At 39.4% G+C, this 18,669-nt stretch overlaps 1 protein-coding gene across 1 annotated transcript; it reads right to left on the reverse strand.

The window, feature by feature from the left end:
• Window positions 1-146: 146 nt before the first annotated feature.
• slco2a1 (solute carrier organic anion transporter family, member 2A1) lies at window positions 147-18,445 on the reverse strand. The gene is made up of 14 exons (XM_032571189.1): window positions 18,214-18,445; window positions 10,094-10,231; window positions 9,416-9,578; window positions 8,730-8,942; window positions 7,549-7,647; window positions 7,295-7,434; window positions 6,452-6,524; window positions 6,196-6,360; window positions 4,994-5,195; window positions 3,171-3,318; window positions 1,390-1,553; window positions 1,145-1,209; window positions 741-861; window positions 147-649 (listed from the first exon to the last, which is right to left on the reverse strand). The coding sequence occupies exons 1-14, from the start codon at window positions 18,274-18,276 to the stop codon at window positions 535-537; spliced, it is 1,869 nt and encodes a 622-aa protein (XP_032427080.1). The 5' UTR covers window positions 18,277-18,445; the 3' UTR covers window positions 147-534.
• Window positions 18,446-18,669: the final 224 nt, after the last annotated feature.

The following is an 18,669-nucleotide window of genomic DNA, read 5'->3' on the forward strand; positions in this document are numbered from 1 at the left end:
CATGTTCCAGCAACCTTCTGCTAACGAAGACAGATGCTGCTAGCTGATCTTAAGAGACGAATAGTTTCACAAAATCTCAAAGCAGCTTTTAAACGGACAAACAGCCAAACACAGAACATGTTCAATGACCAGATCTGTATACAGCATGATTTAGGTGCATAATTTATTTTATTTAAAAATATAAAAGGTAGGTGTAGGTGCTTAATATCCGAAAATTCATCAAAAAGTTACATATGATTATACATGAAACCATTCTTGGTGTTGTTAATGATGTCTCAGGGTATGAGACAAATATGTAGAAAATAACTTAAATATTAAGCTATATAGTTCATTAGTTATAGAGTATGTTCCCAAAGCAAACAGAAACCCAAGTCCATTCCAACCTAACACGAACACGTAATGTTCAAAGATATTTAACAGTTTTTAATCGTGATTTCATCCTTTATTGCAGATGCAGCCTTTCAAGGAACATTCTTCTTCAAAATGTTCTAACTTCACAGCGACGCTACGAGACGAGTCTCAGCCGGATCACACTCAGAGATTGGGCTTCTGCTCCAGATCGTACTCCTGGGTCCGTTTTGCCTTCCAACCCAGGATGATCAGCAGGAAGATGCCCATGATCTTATAACCCACCTGTAAACCCAAGTATCTGTAGGGGTAAGGTAATTGATCATTAGTGAATACGATGAATACATTCAAAGTGCAGGCATACATTTCTTCAGAGTTGTAAATGTTCCCACCGGCTCCTGAAGAGGCCGTTGTCATAGTATCCGCAGCTGAACTTCGAGCCGCACACGTTTTTCCACCAGATGCAAGACATGTCAATGGCCATCCCAAAGAACGCTGGAGCCGGAAGCCAGGCTAACAGAGACGGAGGCAGCGTGAGTTTTGGAGGACAGCACTCAAATGGTTTGTGTTCCTGTTGCCTAAGATCAGCTAACGCACTGGGATTTAATCTGAACCCAACTCGTCTGGCCTGCAAGAACTGATGCTGCAAAATCCAACATCTTATATTGATATTAAGATGAACTAGAAGCAGACTCTTACTGGGGTTTGCTTCAGCACTTAATGTCTTAAAAATCCTTTTAAATATTAAAATAAACCCTTTTCTATCTAGTATGTAATTAGGAAAAGTAAAACTTACCTAATATTCTCATTAGTAAGAACTGAAGTCCTATAGCGAATGATTTCTCATCAAAGGAAACACATCTGAAATGAAGAAAAAACACAAGACTCAACTTTTAGTCAGTGTGATCCACTTAACTCAATATCTGTGCCTAAATTAAAGGATAGGCCTTTTCAAGAATACATCTGTGCTACTGCAGATTTTAACTCACAGATACCAACAGATCTGTCTCTGTATGTGCCCACATCGACATATTTCTATACCTGAGCACCATCATGTACAGTGGGTTGTGAGAGAGGCAGGCAATCAGCGAAGCTAGAGAGATGAGCAGTATGACTGGGTGGAGATAATGAAAGCAGCTGTTTGGACAAGGACCTGGCTTGGCTTGGCGCTCAGCCCCAGATACACACTTGCAGTTGGTAAATACCTGTATTCAAAGAGAAAGTAACATTATTGTTACTAGCATTAGCTACACAGCTTTGTGTCCAAATCAATTTTATTATTAATCAAAGGCAATTTTAAATAGGTGGGTCTGTAGCCTTGATTTAAAGAAACTCAGTGTTTCAGCTGTTTTACAGTTTTGTGGAAGTTTGTTCCAGATTTGTGGTGCACAGAAACTGAATGCTGCTTCTCCATGTTTGGTTCTGGTTCTGGGGATGCAGAGCAGAACCAGAACCGGAACCAGAAGACCTGAGAGGTCTGGAAGGTTGATACAACAACAGCAGATCTTTATTGTATCTTAGTGCTAAGTCATTTAATGATTTATAAACTAATAGCAGTATTTTGAAGTCTATTCTCTGAGCTACAGGAAGCCAGTGTAAAGACTTTAGAACTGGGGTGACGTGCTCTCTGTCTTCCTGGTTTTAGTCAGAACACCAGCAGCAGTGTTCTGGTTCAGCTACAGCTGGAGGATGGATTTTTTTTTTAGAAAGACTTGTGAAGACACTGTTGCAGCAATTAATCCAATTAAACACAAATGCATAAATGAGTTTCTCTAGATCTTTTTGGAACATTAGTCCTTTGACCCTAAAAATATTCTTCAGCTGATAGAAGGCTAACTTTGTGATTGTTTTTATGTGTCGCTGAAGGTTCTGTGCCTGGAATTATGATGATTTTTGTCCCCCGCGTATTTAATAAGACTATCAAGAGGCAATATGAAAATGTTCAACGTTACTAAAACTTTAACTGCCAACTTATTCTGTTTTTACAGGTTCTCTCTAAGCTAAAGTATCTATGAGTGGCAGCCATGAACAAGGCAGAATGAATTCCTCAAATGCCTAGTTTCTGGACTTATGTACTTCTATTTTTCTAAGCTGAATGGTTGAATGAACTTTTTAAAAAAATTAATAATTGATCTTACATCAAAGTGTTTTGTTATTTTCTTAGATTCAGCGGCATGTAGCTTATGGAGCAACATTTGACCAGCTTATCTGTGACTCTTTGGAGAGATTTAGAGATAAGCGTGTGTTACAAATAGTCAAGCACAAAGCTTTTCTCTTGTGCAAAACCTGATCTGAAAACAAAGGTTTTCAGATCAGGTTCTGCTTTCAAAACATGACATCAAAGACTCTGTTTGATGGAAGAGTTAAGTAACATTATTGGTGTAATGTGTAATGCATTGAATTGCGCCCTTGCCTGTTTTTTTGTGTTGAAACTAACTCAAACCTTTGGAGGGGAAAAAAAGTCTACATACTTATATTTTCTCCTCCTCTTCACTAATTCACAAATTCATTTTCTATGTGGTTTTCCTGTTCAGAATTGGGGAAGGAGCCTCAATAATTTAGAGCCACCAGTTCATCTTTTCCTTTTTGTTTTGTTTTTTTTTAGGAAGATTCATGCATCTAAAACCTGTATGATGATGCTGCATCAACAGATTTTCTTTTTGTTTGTACAACTGATTTCTTAAAAACAAAGTGGGGTTTTTTTCCCCCCCATTAGAAGAGACGACATTTTAAATCCGTATTTTCTCACCACGTGTTTAACAGCAGCATGTTTCTATGTATACAGATTCACAAAGAGCAGCTGAGAGAGGGTGGTGACTGACCAGGACTCTGAAGGTGCTGTTGGGGTTTAAGGTGAAGTTAGTGCAGCCAGCATGGCAGGGAGAAATGTACTCAATCCCATTGGAGTCACAGACGGGATGGAAGGCGCTCTCAGGACAGGAGCAGCTGGCGGAGCACTTGGGTAATGACCTGTAGGGGGCAGCACAGGTCAACCAATGCACTTTAAAACAACCTAAGGTATCATCAGTCTTAGTAAAATGCAACACAGATATGCGTTATGGGAACAGAAATCTTGGGATTTCTTTGTCTTAATCTTATTTTCCAGTTGAAGGAAGTCTGAAAAATAAGATCACTCTGCTTTATTCAAGTACTTGTGGGTCTTTTATTTCAAGTTAAAAGCCTAGTCTGTTTCCTGCAGGATGGAATTGAGGGTATCTATATTTTTAGAATGGTTGTAAAATATGCTACTAAATTTTGTCATGCTTTTGAGATAATAAAAAAAAAAAATCTGATATATACAGTTGAAACCAGAAGTTTACATACAGTACAGACCAAAATTTTGGACACACCTTTTAATTCAATGAGTTTCCTTTATTTTCATGACTATTGACATTGTAGAATCACACTGAAGGCATCAAAACTATGAATAACACATGTGGAAATATGCACTAAACAAAAAAGTGTAAAACAACTGAAAATACCCCTTATATTCTAGTTTCTTCAAAGTAGCAACCTTTTGCTGTGATTACTGCTTTGCACACACTCTGCATTTTCTTGATGAGCTTCAAGAGGTAGTCACCTGAAATGGTTTTCACTTCATAGGTGCCCTGTCAGGTTAATAAGTGGGATTTATTGCCTTATAAATAGTCATGAAAATAAAGAAAACCCATTGAATTAGAAGGTGTGTCCAAACTTTTGGTCTGTACTCTACACCAAATAAAATTAGGCATTTTATTCTTTATTCTGAAGTTAAATCAGAGTAAATTTCTCCTGTTTTAGATTAGTTAGAATTATCAAAATGATTTCTATTTGCTAAATTTATCATCTCCATCAATGCCACAGTAATGACAGAGAGAATAAATAAGATATTTATTTATTAATGCCTTCAACATGAGAAGTTTACACACAGAATGACTGCTGTCTCTTGAAACAATGATGATGATGTGATGGCAAGGGACATGACCCGCTGTTTCATAGAGAGGGCTCCACCCAAAAATCATTGCAAACACAAATAATGTCATTAATTAATAACATATTATTGCTAAATAGAATCACATCTCAAAAATGCTAATTATAAATGTAATAAGTGTAAATTATTCAAAGATGATCTTAAGACTTATTTGGTCTGATTTAAATTCAAGCAGTGAGGAAAAAACATGTATGTGTCTTTTTATTTGAAGTATTTAAATTTCTGGTTTCAACTCTGAACCAGGTTGATATGAGCCGTCATAAAAAAAAAAAAAAAAGCTTGTAAAACCTGAAAGAAACACCATGTGAGGGATGTTCTGCTTCTCTTAGGTCTCCACAAACCAAAACACAATGAAGTTTTTAAATTAATGTAAACAAAAGAGCTAAGAATTCAAGATAGGCCTACATGAAATTGCAAAAAAAAAAAAAACTTGTAACAGTGTTAAAGATCTATCAACAAAAAAAAAATAGGATGCTGGATTTTTACAGTTTGAACTTTATATCCTTTGGTTGAGGATATTTTAATATATCAATATCAAATAATTATCTGAGCTCATAATATTTATCATAGACATTCTCCATCTTACATTTTGTGAAATCAAAAGTTTCCTAAATGTTTCAAGTGTTAACTGTACTGGCTTCGAGACATCAGACATTCGAGACATTCTGCACTCACCCGGGAGGTGCAACTGGGTAATTGACCTCAGAGACTTTCTGCGTGTCGCAGCCCATAAAGAAGAGAGGGATGGAGAGGAGCGTGGAAATGATTAGCATGATGACTGAGAAACGAGGGATGTTCTTCATGGTGAGTCCCGTCCTCCTCATGATGAAGCCACCGATGAGCATCCCCACCGCTGCAGCTGGTAGATTCAAAGACCCTGGAAAACACAAACCACTGGGTTGTTACACACGGCATAACCTTAAAATAACAGCTTTCAGTGAAATTTTAGAACTTTTGATTTGATATTTACTTGAATCTCATAATTTTAAGTCTGTGGACATTTTCTGGATATTTCACCACTCTTTTTGGTAGAACTGGCAGACCCAGAAAGCCATATCTGCTTCAAAATGAGCATTTTCATTGAGCTATCTGGCCACAACCACAGTATGTGTGGAGAGTCAAGGTGAGACGTTCAATCTAAGAGAAATGTTCCAACTGCAGAGAGCCTTCAGCACAACTTATTAAAATATTTATGATCTTATGTGGTAAAAGAAAATCCACAATAAATCCAAATTTGTGCATCTAAACCTAGTTTTAAAAAAAAAATTCACGCTGTATGTTTTAATTTGATTCCTTCCTGAAAAAAATGATTTATGTGTATCAAATGATCCACATAAATAATAAAAACATCCAAATTAAAGAGTAACTAGATAAATTGTATAAAATGGGCCTTTAACGTTGTCTTCACGTTTTAGTGCAAATCGCGGCGCTTTCATGCAAACTTGTTTAATTCTCCAATATTTGTCTTAAAACAGCATCAATGATGCCCTCCTTCAGTTTAATTTTACTATTGGTTCCAGCGGCACAGCTTGGTTGATATCTACGTTACACCCCTGTACAGGTATAAATTTTTCTCAAATTCTCCAATAACACAGAAAAAGTTGCTACAAATTTCACTAGTTGCTGTTTTGAAAAAAAAGTTGCTTGCAGGGTTTGAAAAGTCACCAAACAAAGCAACAAAGTCGGTAAGCTAGCAACAGTCCTGACCACACCCTCACCTCTCTTTGGCGCATTAGGCCACGCCTCTCAGTGTTTCTTGGCTAAATATTATCGGGGGCCGGATTATGCTTTCACAGGATCATTAGTTCCACTTTAACAACATTCTTACACATCAATGTACAATTCCGACTGAAACTGTAAATTCCTGCCATACTTACCTACTAGCAGAGCGCTGTAGGTAACTGAAGCCCCATATTGTCTCTCCAGGAACTTGCTAAGGAAGCTAGCTAGGCCTGCTATGACTGAGGAAAAGCAGCACTGGGACAGGACCAGCAAGAGGAAGAGAGGACCCGACAGCAGGCGGAAGAACATTCTAGGAAACACTGGCCACAACACATACAGGAACACTGATTAGTAAAATGCAGCTTGGACAGTCAGGATATGTGTCTAATATCTGGTTTATTGTGCACTCACATTTAAGGAACTCAAGCAAAGACCCATCCTTCTCCTGAAAGTTATCGTTTGAGTCAGCCTCAGTCTCCGCCATCTACAAAAGAGCAAACATAGAGGTTATGTCGGCTTTCCTTTCCCAAAGAAAGGTTATGATTATATGACCACGTTGTAATCAGTAGGTGCATCAGATGATCCGGTCTGAAACACCAGAAAACGTTAAAAAGCTGCTTTGTTTGGAGCTATTGTCTTGCAGTATGCTGACAACAGCTACAGACAGGATCTCCAGACCCAAAATTGCCTCATGTTTTCCTCAATAAGTTTTGGAAATTTTAACTTTAATTTTGGTCAGTAACAAGCACTCTAGATGGATACCCACTCATAAGTATAGTGGAGGATCAGTGATGCTGTGGGTCTGTTAAAACATAATTGGGCCATTGGAACATAATTGGGTCAATGTTATAATAAAACCTTTTAGATAAAAATGTGTGGTACAATGTAGTTAAGTGAAAATGGCTCATGACTTTTCAGTAGAATAGTGAACCGACATCATTTTTCCTCGTAGGTATGTATTTTTCTGTGTATGTCAGATTTTCTTCATTTATTGTGTTCAACAATTGCAATAATAATATAGTTTTGGAGTAGAATCAACTTGTAATGTCAACATACGTCCAGCAGAGGTCAGTAAGAGAACACAGACGAACTTTGACAATTTTCTAAAAAAACCTTTTTTCCACAGCTACAAACTGTAAGATCATCACTTATATCCTTTCATTTTTAACAGAAAGATGCTTGTAAACTTCTGGCCAAATCTATATCCATCATAGCAATGCTGTAGGCACAACCTGTCTTGTCATAGTCACTTACGTTTACTTCAAAGCTCATTTGACGGGGGAAGAAAAAGTAAGGAATGGAGGAGAGGGTCAGGAAGACGGTGATGATAAGCAGACCCATCCACCAAGCCCCCACCCAGTCGGGGTCGACGGGGCTCAACACCGGAAATGCATCTGAAACAAACAGAACCGACCTCTGAGTCGCTACAAAATGCAACGACGCCTTGATGAACACCCAGCCTGAATCTACATGAACTGTAGGTTGTGTTTAAAAGACTTTGTTGTTACCGGAGCCACTTCTGTTCACGTCCACGTAGAACCGAAGCATGATCGAGCCCAGCAGGTAGCCGATGGAAGGTCCAAACACAGACACGGCAAACAGGATGGCTGTGAACGAGAGGGCAGAGGTTAGAGAAAATGCATTCCTCACAGGAAACACTTTCATGCAACAAATCGGATTAAAGAAACAACATATCCTCTACAGGGCGTAGTAAGGAAAATATGTGAAAGCAATAATTCACTGCTTTGAAAAAAAGAAAGCAGTGAATTATTGTGAAGTGGAAGGAAAATTTTACATGGTTTTCAAAACTGAATGTCTTCAGTCTATGTTGAATGGATGTAGGCGTGGAGACTATGAACTTAAAAATTAACTGATAACAATAAAGGTGACGATACAAACCATTTATTACTTCTTTTTTAGAGAACCATATGGCTGCAACTGTGTGTCACAGCAATTATAGTCCCACAAACACAAATACTGCTCTTGAAAAATATTCCTCCTTTAGGACACCTGTCACATAAAGACGTGCGATTTATTTAATTAAACTGCAAATTGTAACTGCATTTAATCAAAATTTAAAATTTATAGATTTCTATTGATAGTCTAATTGTACAAATAGTGGAGAAAAATAGTAAAACAATTGGTCTCAACAATACTGACAGTTTTGGGGGAGTTAAATGTCACTAACAGGAATTTATTATGACAACGACAAATCAAACTGATAATTGTTGGAAATTTGTCACAATAAATGTCAATGCGATAAATGCCCAACACTAAATGGATACCTATAACTAAAATATCAACAAAAGAGACAAGATAAGAACAAGAACACTGATAATACAGCCAGAGTTAGAATGACGCTATCTAAATCAAAGCATAGTGAGTGTTAGAATGACCCAGTTAAAGTTTAGACCTTTGAATGAAAAAGTGAAGAATCATTTTAGTCTCTAGATGTGCAAAGCTAGTAAAGACATACCCCTTATCATTTTTAAGAATAAATGACAAATCAATTTTCTTCCACTTCACAATTATGCACTAGTAAGTGTTGGCTTGTGGTTGTAACATCAGAAAATAGGAGGAAGTTGAAGGAGAATACGTTTACTGAGCGCTGTATCAACAACATGACCCTTGGACTCATCTCCATTTACACACACTGGTTTCCTGTATCTCTGAACTGCAGGTTATTCACCTATGTAGAGAGGGGAATTTTTACGTCCTGCAAAATCGTCAATGTAGGAAATGCCGAAGGGCTGGATGGGCACCGACCCCACGCCGAACAGCAGCTGAGCGATGGCCATAAATATCCACACCAGGGTGGTGTCAGCCAGGCGCCTGGTATCTTCTTGACCACATGACTCCGGGCTGGTGGCGTTGTCATGTGGTTTGCAAAGATCGTGGAACTCTGAATTGCAGTAGGGAGACACACATGGTCAAATATTGGAAGAAAGATGTAAAGAAAGAAAAATAAAAGTACAAGAAGTGGTGTTTGATGACAGGAAACTGCACATTTTTAATTTCCTGAATCCTCTCTGGCCCTCTGCTGAATCCAACATAATTAGTCTGAGGTAAAAATGAAAAATCAGAAAGAGGCTTGTATTACTGCTATTGAAATACCCTGAGGGTAACTTTAATCTCTGTAGCTTTTCGCATAGAGATTATGAATGTTTCTTCAGTTCATGTTAAAGTTCAACTGAAGAGGGTGAGTGAACCTTGTAGACTCTTGGCGAGTCCACTTAAAAAGCTGGTGGTGCTGTAGGCAAACCCAAAGTTGCTCTGACATGTTTATACACTTGCGAGCTCCCTGGTCTGGACCCACTCGGCACCGACAGACGTCATGCGGCTTTGTGTTTGTTTACGCGTGCAGCTTGCTCTTACTCTGCAAAGACAAGTCGCGTGTGTAGGGCTGCGACAGAAAGTGAGGTAAGGTGAGGATCATGGCGCTGATGGCCATCAGCAGTCCGCCGAAGCCAATCACACGAGGACGGTGGACCCGGCTGCCGAAGTAGCTCACAAACACAATCAGGATGCAGTTGCTGATCTTTGAAGCACAAACCAGAGAAGCAAACCAGTCAGATCTACAATCCACACAACACAGAAAATGCAGAAGTGATGAATGAAGTCTCTCTTCGAGTACACATAATCATTTGATCCATTATCGCAATGAAAACATTATTAAGGTGGCTTTGCGTAATCAAAGCATCAACTGAGCTGGAATGTTCCGGCCTTGTTTGGTCTGGTTTCATAACACAATGCTGAAAGCAAACACTCAGATAACGTCAACATGGCAAAGTGGTTTGTAACTCCTGACCGCAGGTCATTTATCGAAGACAAATTAAAAGCATATTTGAGGGATTCGTACGGAGAACATTCTGATTCTCTCGTTACCCCTGACATGTGTGTCTCTCAAATACAATATCGCCACCTGAAATATCAGGGAATGTGACTTTGTGTTGCTTGCTTGCACTTCAGTTCCTCTTTTGTCGTCAGTATCCCTGAAAGATCGCACTATCTCAGTCGTACAGCTCATGAGGAGGTGCTGCTTTTGGCTCCTACCTCGTTGAGAGAGGAAATGGTTCCTGAGGAGAAGCTGCTGAGGCCGTAGCGCCTCTCGATAGTGGAGATGGTGCTCCTGAAGTAGGCGCTGTAGAGCAGCTGCGAGAGCTGCAGGAAGCTGTGGCACAGGACGAACAGCTAGGACAGAGAGAGAGACAGACAGGATGTTGCTAGAGTCTCTATATTGTGGTTAAAAAATTAGTAATGCTGTCATAGTCAGAGAGACAGGAAGAGAAGACCTCTGTCCGTCTGGAACCTGGAGCTAACAAAAACAGCTTAGTGCACAAAGAAGTTCAGTGACTACAAAGTGTTGAGGTTCTGCTGCTTCAAAGGAGGCTCAAATAATCAGAGAGTTGTGTAAGGATCCCAGTCGCCCGCTGGTTGGACTCGCAGGGATTTGGAAAAGGAGCCACGATCTGCTCTGAGGGCTTCAGAGCACCGTCTCAGTGACGCTCAAGATACGTGAGGAGATTTAGAGGAGAATTTGCAATGAAAACAGGGATAAATCTCAGATTTCATCTTTGTTTAGCAAACTGCCAGGTGGACAATGGGAGAATAAACTAGACAGCTCCCGCAGAACAGTTAATTCCCCCATTAAAACTCATCTTTCTGGTTTGTGAGCACGCACAATACATGCTTGTACAGTGTTGCCAATATTTCATCCTCGTTTCCTATCAAGCAGCCTTCGCTTGTCTGAGTGTTTCAACAGGACCTAGTTGCTGGTTGAGGCAAAGACTGTCTTTTGTTCGAGATCGAGATCATGACAAAAAGTCCAAATCCGACCTCAAACCCACTTCAGTCTTTGCTGTCTCAGTTTCACACATATTCCATGAAACATCTCTTTTGCCACTGAGAAATTACCTAGTGCTTAATAAAACAACAAACAAAAAGGCTATTATACTTAATGTCACAATGCTAGATTGATATGAGATATTATTTGCACTTCCTGATGAAGAAACTTAAAGCAACAAGTTAAGCAAACAGAGGAAATGGTCAGCTTTCCACATAATTTGGCACACACACACACACGCACACACACCCACACACACACACACCCCCACACGCACACACACACACACACAGTCTGGCACTGAACACATGCAGGATGTGCTGCCTATAGGGAGGATCCAAAAGAAGAAAACCAGACGAAATGTCAATAAATTAGGAATATTATCATCAAAGGTTTTTTTCAGCAATTTAATCCAAAAAGAAAACAAACCCTTCACATTTGAAGTGTTAGTTGTCTTTGATGATTATGGGTTGAAGTTTATAAGAAGATTAGACTGCTACATCAGACCAAATAAAAATGGACAGAACACCACTATCAGATCCACAGGCTGTTGGCCTCCATGCTACGCCGCATTGATGCAGTTTTTCATCCAAAAGCACCCCTGACCAAGAACTCAGTGGAAACATTTCTGTACCATTTATTGTTCTAATTTAACATTTTGTCATCAAATCTGGCAGAAATAAATTCTAGAAATTGTTTTACTCTGTATGCGATTAATCTATTTAATAGGGCTGTGACAATTAATTATTTTAGTAATTGATTAGTCAATTATTCTGACGATTAATCAAATTTAAAAATGCCACAGATTTGCAGATTTTTTAAAAACTGCTTAAGCCTTTTGGATATATTAGAAACATATAAAAATGTGCAAATAAATAATTCAATTCCTTTCATAAATAAGAAAAGAAACATTTTATTGCCTGGAATAGCAACAACATCACAGTAAATCTGAACTCTACCACCTGAGGAGTTTGGTTAAAACATATTTACAGACAACGGTAGTTTTATCTTAATTACAAAATGTATCTATTTTCTGGAGAGTTTTGGCTTAATTACTGCTTTGAATGTGTTTTTTTCTTTTACTAAATGACAATGAATTGATTACTAATTAAGTTGACAATTATTTAAATAATCGATTAATCGCAATGAATCATTTCAGTCCAACTGAAACTTTCATGTAAAACTGAAAAACAGGAACAATTGAACCTTTTACTCATGTTCTTATTTGTTGAGATGTGCTTGTATAAATACAGTGAACTCAGTGCATTTTGTCGACAGTCGTCCTTCTTGAACACACTGTCAGGATGACATTGTCCTCGACTTCAACCTGCTGAGAAGTGAAGAATCGCAGGAAGTTCCCAGGACGTTTTCTATCACTTTGATTTAAGAGAGCGAGCTGATGTCACAGATTTATATTTATTGTTGTTTTGTTCTTTTTTTTTTTTTTTCGTAACAAAAAACCTTGAGCTACTTCTTTAAAAACTGCAACAAAGACAAAGCAGCATGTGAGGTGAGGATCGCCTCCCTTTTATTGTGAGCAAACGGGTTGGCCGCACAAAGGCCTCCTGAACAAAACAAAGCAGCAGCATCTCAGATTCAAAGGTAACGGTTACAAGTTACGTTAGCAACAATAGCTCGGCTCCATATCAGAAGCTCCCGTTTTAAACTGGGGAATGTAACATGTTGACTCTGCGATAGTCATCACAAAATTTGAGACAGATGAAGTCTCTTTTGACATTTATCTTTTGAGATTTCATCTGATGGCACATTGACGGTGCATCTGGGTGGGTACTGGTGTCTTTGATTCAACTACGTCAGCCCTCATATCATCACACTGTTTCTGACTGAGCCGACGATAAGAAAGCAATCCAAATGATACATTTGCAAACCCGTGTGCTGTCCTTCACCGTAACTCCTCCTAAAGGATGATCCCGAAAATTCTGCTGCACTTCTGCGTCTTCTACATGTTTTAAGAGAAGTGCTTCTTTCGCTAGTTATGCGCTACTCAGAGGAAACTACAGAATCTCAGAAAATTTCATAAGTGTTGAACCGCCTGCTTATTGAGAGACTGGTGATCAGTCAATGGATACATGTGAAGCTGATTTTATCCACTGACCTTAGTTACCTTTACAAATCCCTGAAGGTCTTTTATTCTTTTTGTTCTCATTTCCACATATGCGCAGTTAACAACAGTCACCCCACTGTTGCCAACTTGGCAACTTTGTCGGTACATTTAGCGACTTCTCAGACAAAAATGATCAGCATCGACCAAAATTAGAATCAGCAGGTCAGACTTTTTAAAGATCGGCCAGAAAACATCAATTGCAGTGTTTTGCAAATAAATTTTTGCAAAAAACTCAATTCTGATCTCATGCAAGCAGAGTCCCTTCAGGTTTGCTGTGTACTACCAACGAGACTTCTAGCGCCGTTCTTTCAATTTCTCGTCACTCTTCCATTAAAGATTTGTGGCTGGTTTTCCTGCCATCAAGTTCTCCTACATGAGCTGTGGAAATAGACTGAAGCCTGTACTTGCAGCTTGACAAAACGTAAACAAGGCATTGTAGTTGAGCGTGACATCAACACAAAACGTCTCGGTTAAATTGTTGCCTTTCCACGGTGCTAGCAGTTCGTACAATGAACCACTGCATTCTGCTTTTATTTACATTTACACAGGTGTATCGATTTCTTTGGAAACACTTTTTAAAGGTTGCCAAGTGTGAGATATTTGCTGATGAGGTCACCACCCATCACGATTTACATGAACGCAAAAGTTGCTACGCTTCAGAACAATTGCGTCAAATCTGACTGAATTTGCCTCTCAGTTAGCCAGAAGGGGGAAAAAAACACATACACATAAGAAGGCTTACAAGATGGCATATGTTGCTCAAGTGCAGGAGTGGAGTTGTCCAGGTGGAAATTTTTAAAGAATAGCCTCCAGCTTCAGGGTTAAAGGCTCCGACTTGAGTGCAGACAAGGTGTAGCCAGCAGAAATAGTTCAAAGAGGAGAAGAGTACATAAACAAACCAGGTGCTCTCACGAACCTGAGCAAAAAGAAAGTAAAGGCTTTTACAGTTCTGCTTGGACATGCGCCAAGAGAAAGATGAATGGATACGAGTAGTTTGTGTCACCTTTGTTGTCCGGTTGTACAGTATTTGCATTCAGCGTCTTGTTTGCTGCAATAGGAATTCTGTCGTTCAAGCGGCTGATGCCATCTCATCACTTAAATGAGAGCAGATTGACAAATCGCCTGCTATTTAGTCTGTTTGTTTTGAACTACTCCCATTATCTAAATACACCACCACAGGGCTTGGAAGGGGATTCATGCCGAGTGTGTAAAAGCAAAAGTTCATAAGGAACACCCAACATGACTGACAAGATCATGACCCTCTGCTGACCCTCGCTGTTTCACTGACTTCCCATCCACCCACGTGTATACATCACTGCTTCAACAGAGGGTTCCTTCGAGCACAGAACCTGATACGGCAGGAGGGATAACCAAACGTAAAAAACTGTCAGATGTAGTCAAAGACTTCAGCTTTAAATGGTCTATTCTTCTGGAGATAGAACTGTTTCTATTGTCTAAAAAAGCCTCAAGTCAAAGGTGTTGCTTTCTTTATCACGTTTTGAAAGTAACAAGCAGAGTGCAAAACAAACCTTTGCCTCATTACCCAGAGTCCTGGAACGCAGGGTTTCTCATCCATTGTTGCAATACAATGACCAAAAAAAAAAAAAAAGAAACTCCTTTTGGCACGTAATGGATGTAGATACATGTCTCCCTCCGGTTAGTTCTCAAAGACTGTAGTAATACAAACGGAGGCGCACAAAATTTCCCCAAAATGGACATGGATGCTCCTGTTGAACACAGAAACATCTTTGTCTTGACTGAGGAGATTCGGTTCTTATTGGAATTAGATAAAACAAAGCTGTCAACATTTCCTTTGGTTAAAGCTATTAGAAGACGACTGAAATTCCACAGACACAAAAGCTACTTCTCCTGGTTTTGTACAGCTGGATCTTATGGAGGCCCATTTCTGCCACTTTGACGGACACAAAGAAAAATCTTGTCTCGTGTTTACGCGATTTAATGAACCCTTTTATTTTATTTTTTTTTACAACCACAACTCATAATTACTAGATATAAAAATCATAATTATGAGCTGTATCCACAATTATCAAGATCACTAATTTTTTAGTGACTTTGGGCTTTTTTATGGTCTGGAAAGAAGACCCTGCTCACTAACTGGTGTGCTTCAGGCCGTGGTCTTGTTGAAACACCCATTTAAGGGAATTTCCTGTTTGACAGATAGCAACATGATGTTTTCAAGCATTTTAATACAGTCATTCTGATGTGCAATGACTATAACATAACTAATAAACATCTCCACAGCCTGATTCCTGAGTATCACGCTTCACATTGAACCTTGACTGGCAATCTTTCTGCAGCCATCTAGAGCTAAAAAGAACTGTTTTGGATTTCTCCAAACAACAAAACAAGTTGTTCTGATTTTAACTTCTTCGTGTGTTTTTCGTCACCACTAGGACATCACGAGAGCACGTTGCCAATGATGCGCCTTCACATTGGCGTTGTATAATTGGTTTGCAAGTAATTATGGGCGTTTCTTGATCAGTATCAGATTACATCGGTCTGCATCTAAGAGTTAGCATTTAGTCTGCCTGGAGCGCGCGAAGATCAATTGGTTAATGATAAACGGTGAGTTGTTCTCATGCAGATTATCGTTGACTGTTGTAATATTACATGATCAAGCCTTTTCTAACATTCCACTCTTCAAAATAAGTAATGAAAGTATGTATGATTTGTGCTGATATATCAGGTCAATATTGACATCGGCCATTACTCAAAGATAGGTATTGGTATGATTGTTGGCTGTATATTTTGCTCCATTGGGATGGTTTTCCATTATATTTCATATTTCTGGTTTTGACTTTCTTTTAAAGATATGTTTACTTAAGCAGCCAATCATTTTTCAGCACTTGTTTTTATGTTCCCCACTCTCCAATAAACTTTTTTTGACAACAGTTTTTTCACACAATGAACTTCACTCATCAAACTCTGCACTGCTATCACTTGAACAATCCCTCTTTCAAATAATGACTCGGTAAATCACAGATTAGCAGCATAGAGGGTATGGCTGTCAGTTTGTTTAGTTTTCTGTTACTCTGCTACACCTGCTACTTTCTTTTTTCTCTCTCTCTCTTGCTCTCGGTGAAGGCGGACGCTTTTTTCCTCTGCTCCCTCCCTGCCCATGCCTGACCTGCTTGCTCTGCTTTTGTCCTGTCTTTTTTTTTTAGAGCCTTTCTTTGCACATCCTCCAAATCTACAAATTATGGATCTGGTCAACCGGTCTCTCAATGCAATTGATCAAATTTTCTCGACGAGAGGACTGGGCACAGGAGGGCCCTCTTGTCCTGCGGGGACACACCTGGCGGGATACACCCTGGATTTATTCATGATAACAGGATTTTTGCTGTTTGGTGCTTGCGGATACCTGGCTTATCCACAAATTTGTGACGGACTTGGCCGCACTAGCGAACACTCAGACTGTTGGTGTGGACAGAGACGCAAGCTGGATGCGAGTCTTGCCGAGACTCGCAGCCCAGCCGAGGACTCAAAACTCACTAACGGGATGGAATCGATCTTGGAGAAGTTGCTAGTTTCAGTTGAGTGGAACGACCAAACTAATTTGGACGATTGGGAACTGAGATGTATCGGTGAGACTTTAGGGAAGATTGAAATTTATAATCTACCCGACCTAAAACATTCTATATCTGAATTGGCTTTCCCCGTGTTGCCTTGGAAGGGCTGCATATTTCCAATCTCCTTGAAGATATGTAAACATATCGCTCCTTCCCACCTCACCCCCTCCTGTTATCCATGCAGCTGTGGAGCTGAGGGCTCCCAAGGCCACACCTTGACCTTGATAACATCTTATCGGACTTCTGCTGGGAGGCTGAGCAACGTGGTTTTATGGCCCTGTGATGTCACTGCCTTCATTCATGTCTTTGTTTTGCCCTTTTTGTCTGAATGTTGCCATGTGCCCTAATGTGTCCTTTCCTCTTTTTTATCTTATGTTTTTAGAAACTGTGGAGTTTTTAACCCAGAAAAGGAATTAGAACAAACTTGGAATCCAGAGACTCTAGTTTATTAGTCGCTCTTTAGCTTATTTTTAGAAACTGTACTCACTATTTAGATGCAGAGAGATTCCTATTATTGCAACCCAGAAAGGGAATTAGAACGAACTTAGAATCCAGAAGAAAATTCTTCCAGAGCAGGAACATTTAGTTTTTATTATTACTTAGAAACTGTGGAGTATTCATTACTTTTACAAATTTAGAGCACATTTAGAAAGTCCAGAGAATACTTATACTTATCTAGCATCCCAGAAGTCCAGAGGATACTTACTAACTTACACTTATTTAGCAACCAGAACAGGGATTAGAACTTAGAATTCAGAAAACTACCTTAGCAACTACTTTTTAGACTCCTATTCTTCCAAACCAGAAAAGGAATTAGACCAGAGGATACTTACTTATACTGATCTACCAACCCTGAATAGGAGTATCTAGTTTATTTACTTTGGATCAACATTATTAGCTTTTTCTTCTCTTGCTCTTTCCTTTGGTTTGTTATTTTATTTGCATTTCCTTTTAATTCCTGTAAAGCACTTTGTATTGCCTTGCTGCTGAAAATGTGCTATATAAATAAAATTACCTTTACGTTTTACCTTTACCTTCAGAGATCACTGGGCGTGGTGGTTGCCAGGCCATCAGGGTAGAAATATTAATCTGTTTTGAAGATACTGGACCCTAATTATTTTGAGCACAAATGTAATTTACTAAGATAATATATCATACATAGGAGATAACATCGTCATATTTTCGAGATATGGAAGTCAGAATTATGGCCAATGCAACTTCTAATAAGGGTCAGAATTATGATTGAGCTCTCTCATTGTTACTCTTTTTTTTTTTAGCCCAGTGGAGTAAATGTAGTCTTTTTTTAAAGTAACATTTATTTTCAAACCCAGGTCTTTGTGACAGACAAATTCAAAAGATAAACTGGATTTAAACAACTTTCTATCAGATCACTGTTGAGGAAAAAACACAACATTGCTCTTGTTACCGAGTGTCAGAGACGCTCAGGTCGGTCTCAAAAGGTTTATGAAGGGAAATGAGAGCCGATATGCCTATCGGCTGCAGTATAGACTTTGCCTCTGTTGAATTGTGCAATTCTCATACGAAATAAAAATGCTCAACAATTACATAAACAACGACCGTGAGGCGACTTTTTAACGGCAACATCGACTCTTACCTTTATACTGCAGCATGGCGTCCTGTTGGTCTTTCTGGTGTTTATGGGGAAATTTATCTCCATTGTGTCCCCGCGCCGTCAGAGTAGGAAGCAGAGGTGCGTGTCCCTCGTTGCTGGCTGACTTCTACCTCCACCGGTGAGCTGGGAGGCTTCTTAAAGGCTGCTGGTGATGTAACTGGACTCACGCCGAAGCTCCACACCAGTTTTTTTTTTTTTTTTTTCCTTTTCTCCCCCCAACAAAGTGATGATCAGGGAACAGACCGTCTCGCGCGCACTTCCCTTGGCTTATTCACGCGCGCTCACCTGGGTAAACTTGAGGCGCCTGAAGGTGTTTTTATCAGGCAACCACCGTTACTCACCCGGCGAATAACGGTTGTTATTTGAACGAAAACAGAGAGAAAACGAGGAGCGCTTTTTAATTTAAAGCGAGGTTTAGTCCTCTGACTGAACCCCTGC

This window comes from Xiphophorus hellerii, chromosome 9 (assembly GCF_003331165.1).
Source record: "Xiphophorus hellerii strain 12219 chromosome 9, Xiphophorus_hellerii-4.1, whole genome shotgun sequence".
NCBI classification, from domain to species: domain Eukaryota; kingdom Metazoa; phylum Chordata; class Actinopteri; order Cyprinodontiformes; family Poeciliidae; genus Xiphophorus; species Xiphophorus hellerii.

Coding starts and splice junctions, on each gene's coding strand:
- slco2a1 (XM_032571189.1), bottom strand. CDS start 18,276: ATGGAGATAAATTTCCCCATAAACACCAGAAAGACCAACAGGACGCCA. Junction 10,232..18,213: donor CGCCATGCTGCAGTATAAAG/GTAAGAGTCGAT, acceptor TCTCTGTCCTAG/CTGTTCGTCCTGTGCCACAG. Junction 7,435..7,548: donor CGTGAACAGAAGTGGCTCCG/GTAACAACAAAG, acceptor TGTTTGTTTCAG/ATGCATTTCCGGTGTTGAGC.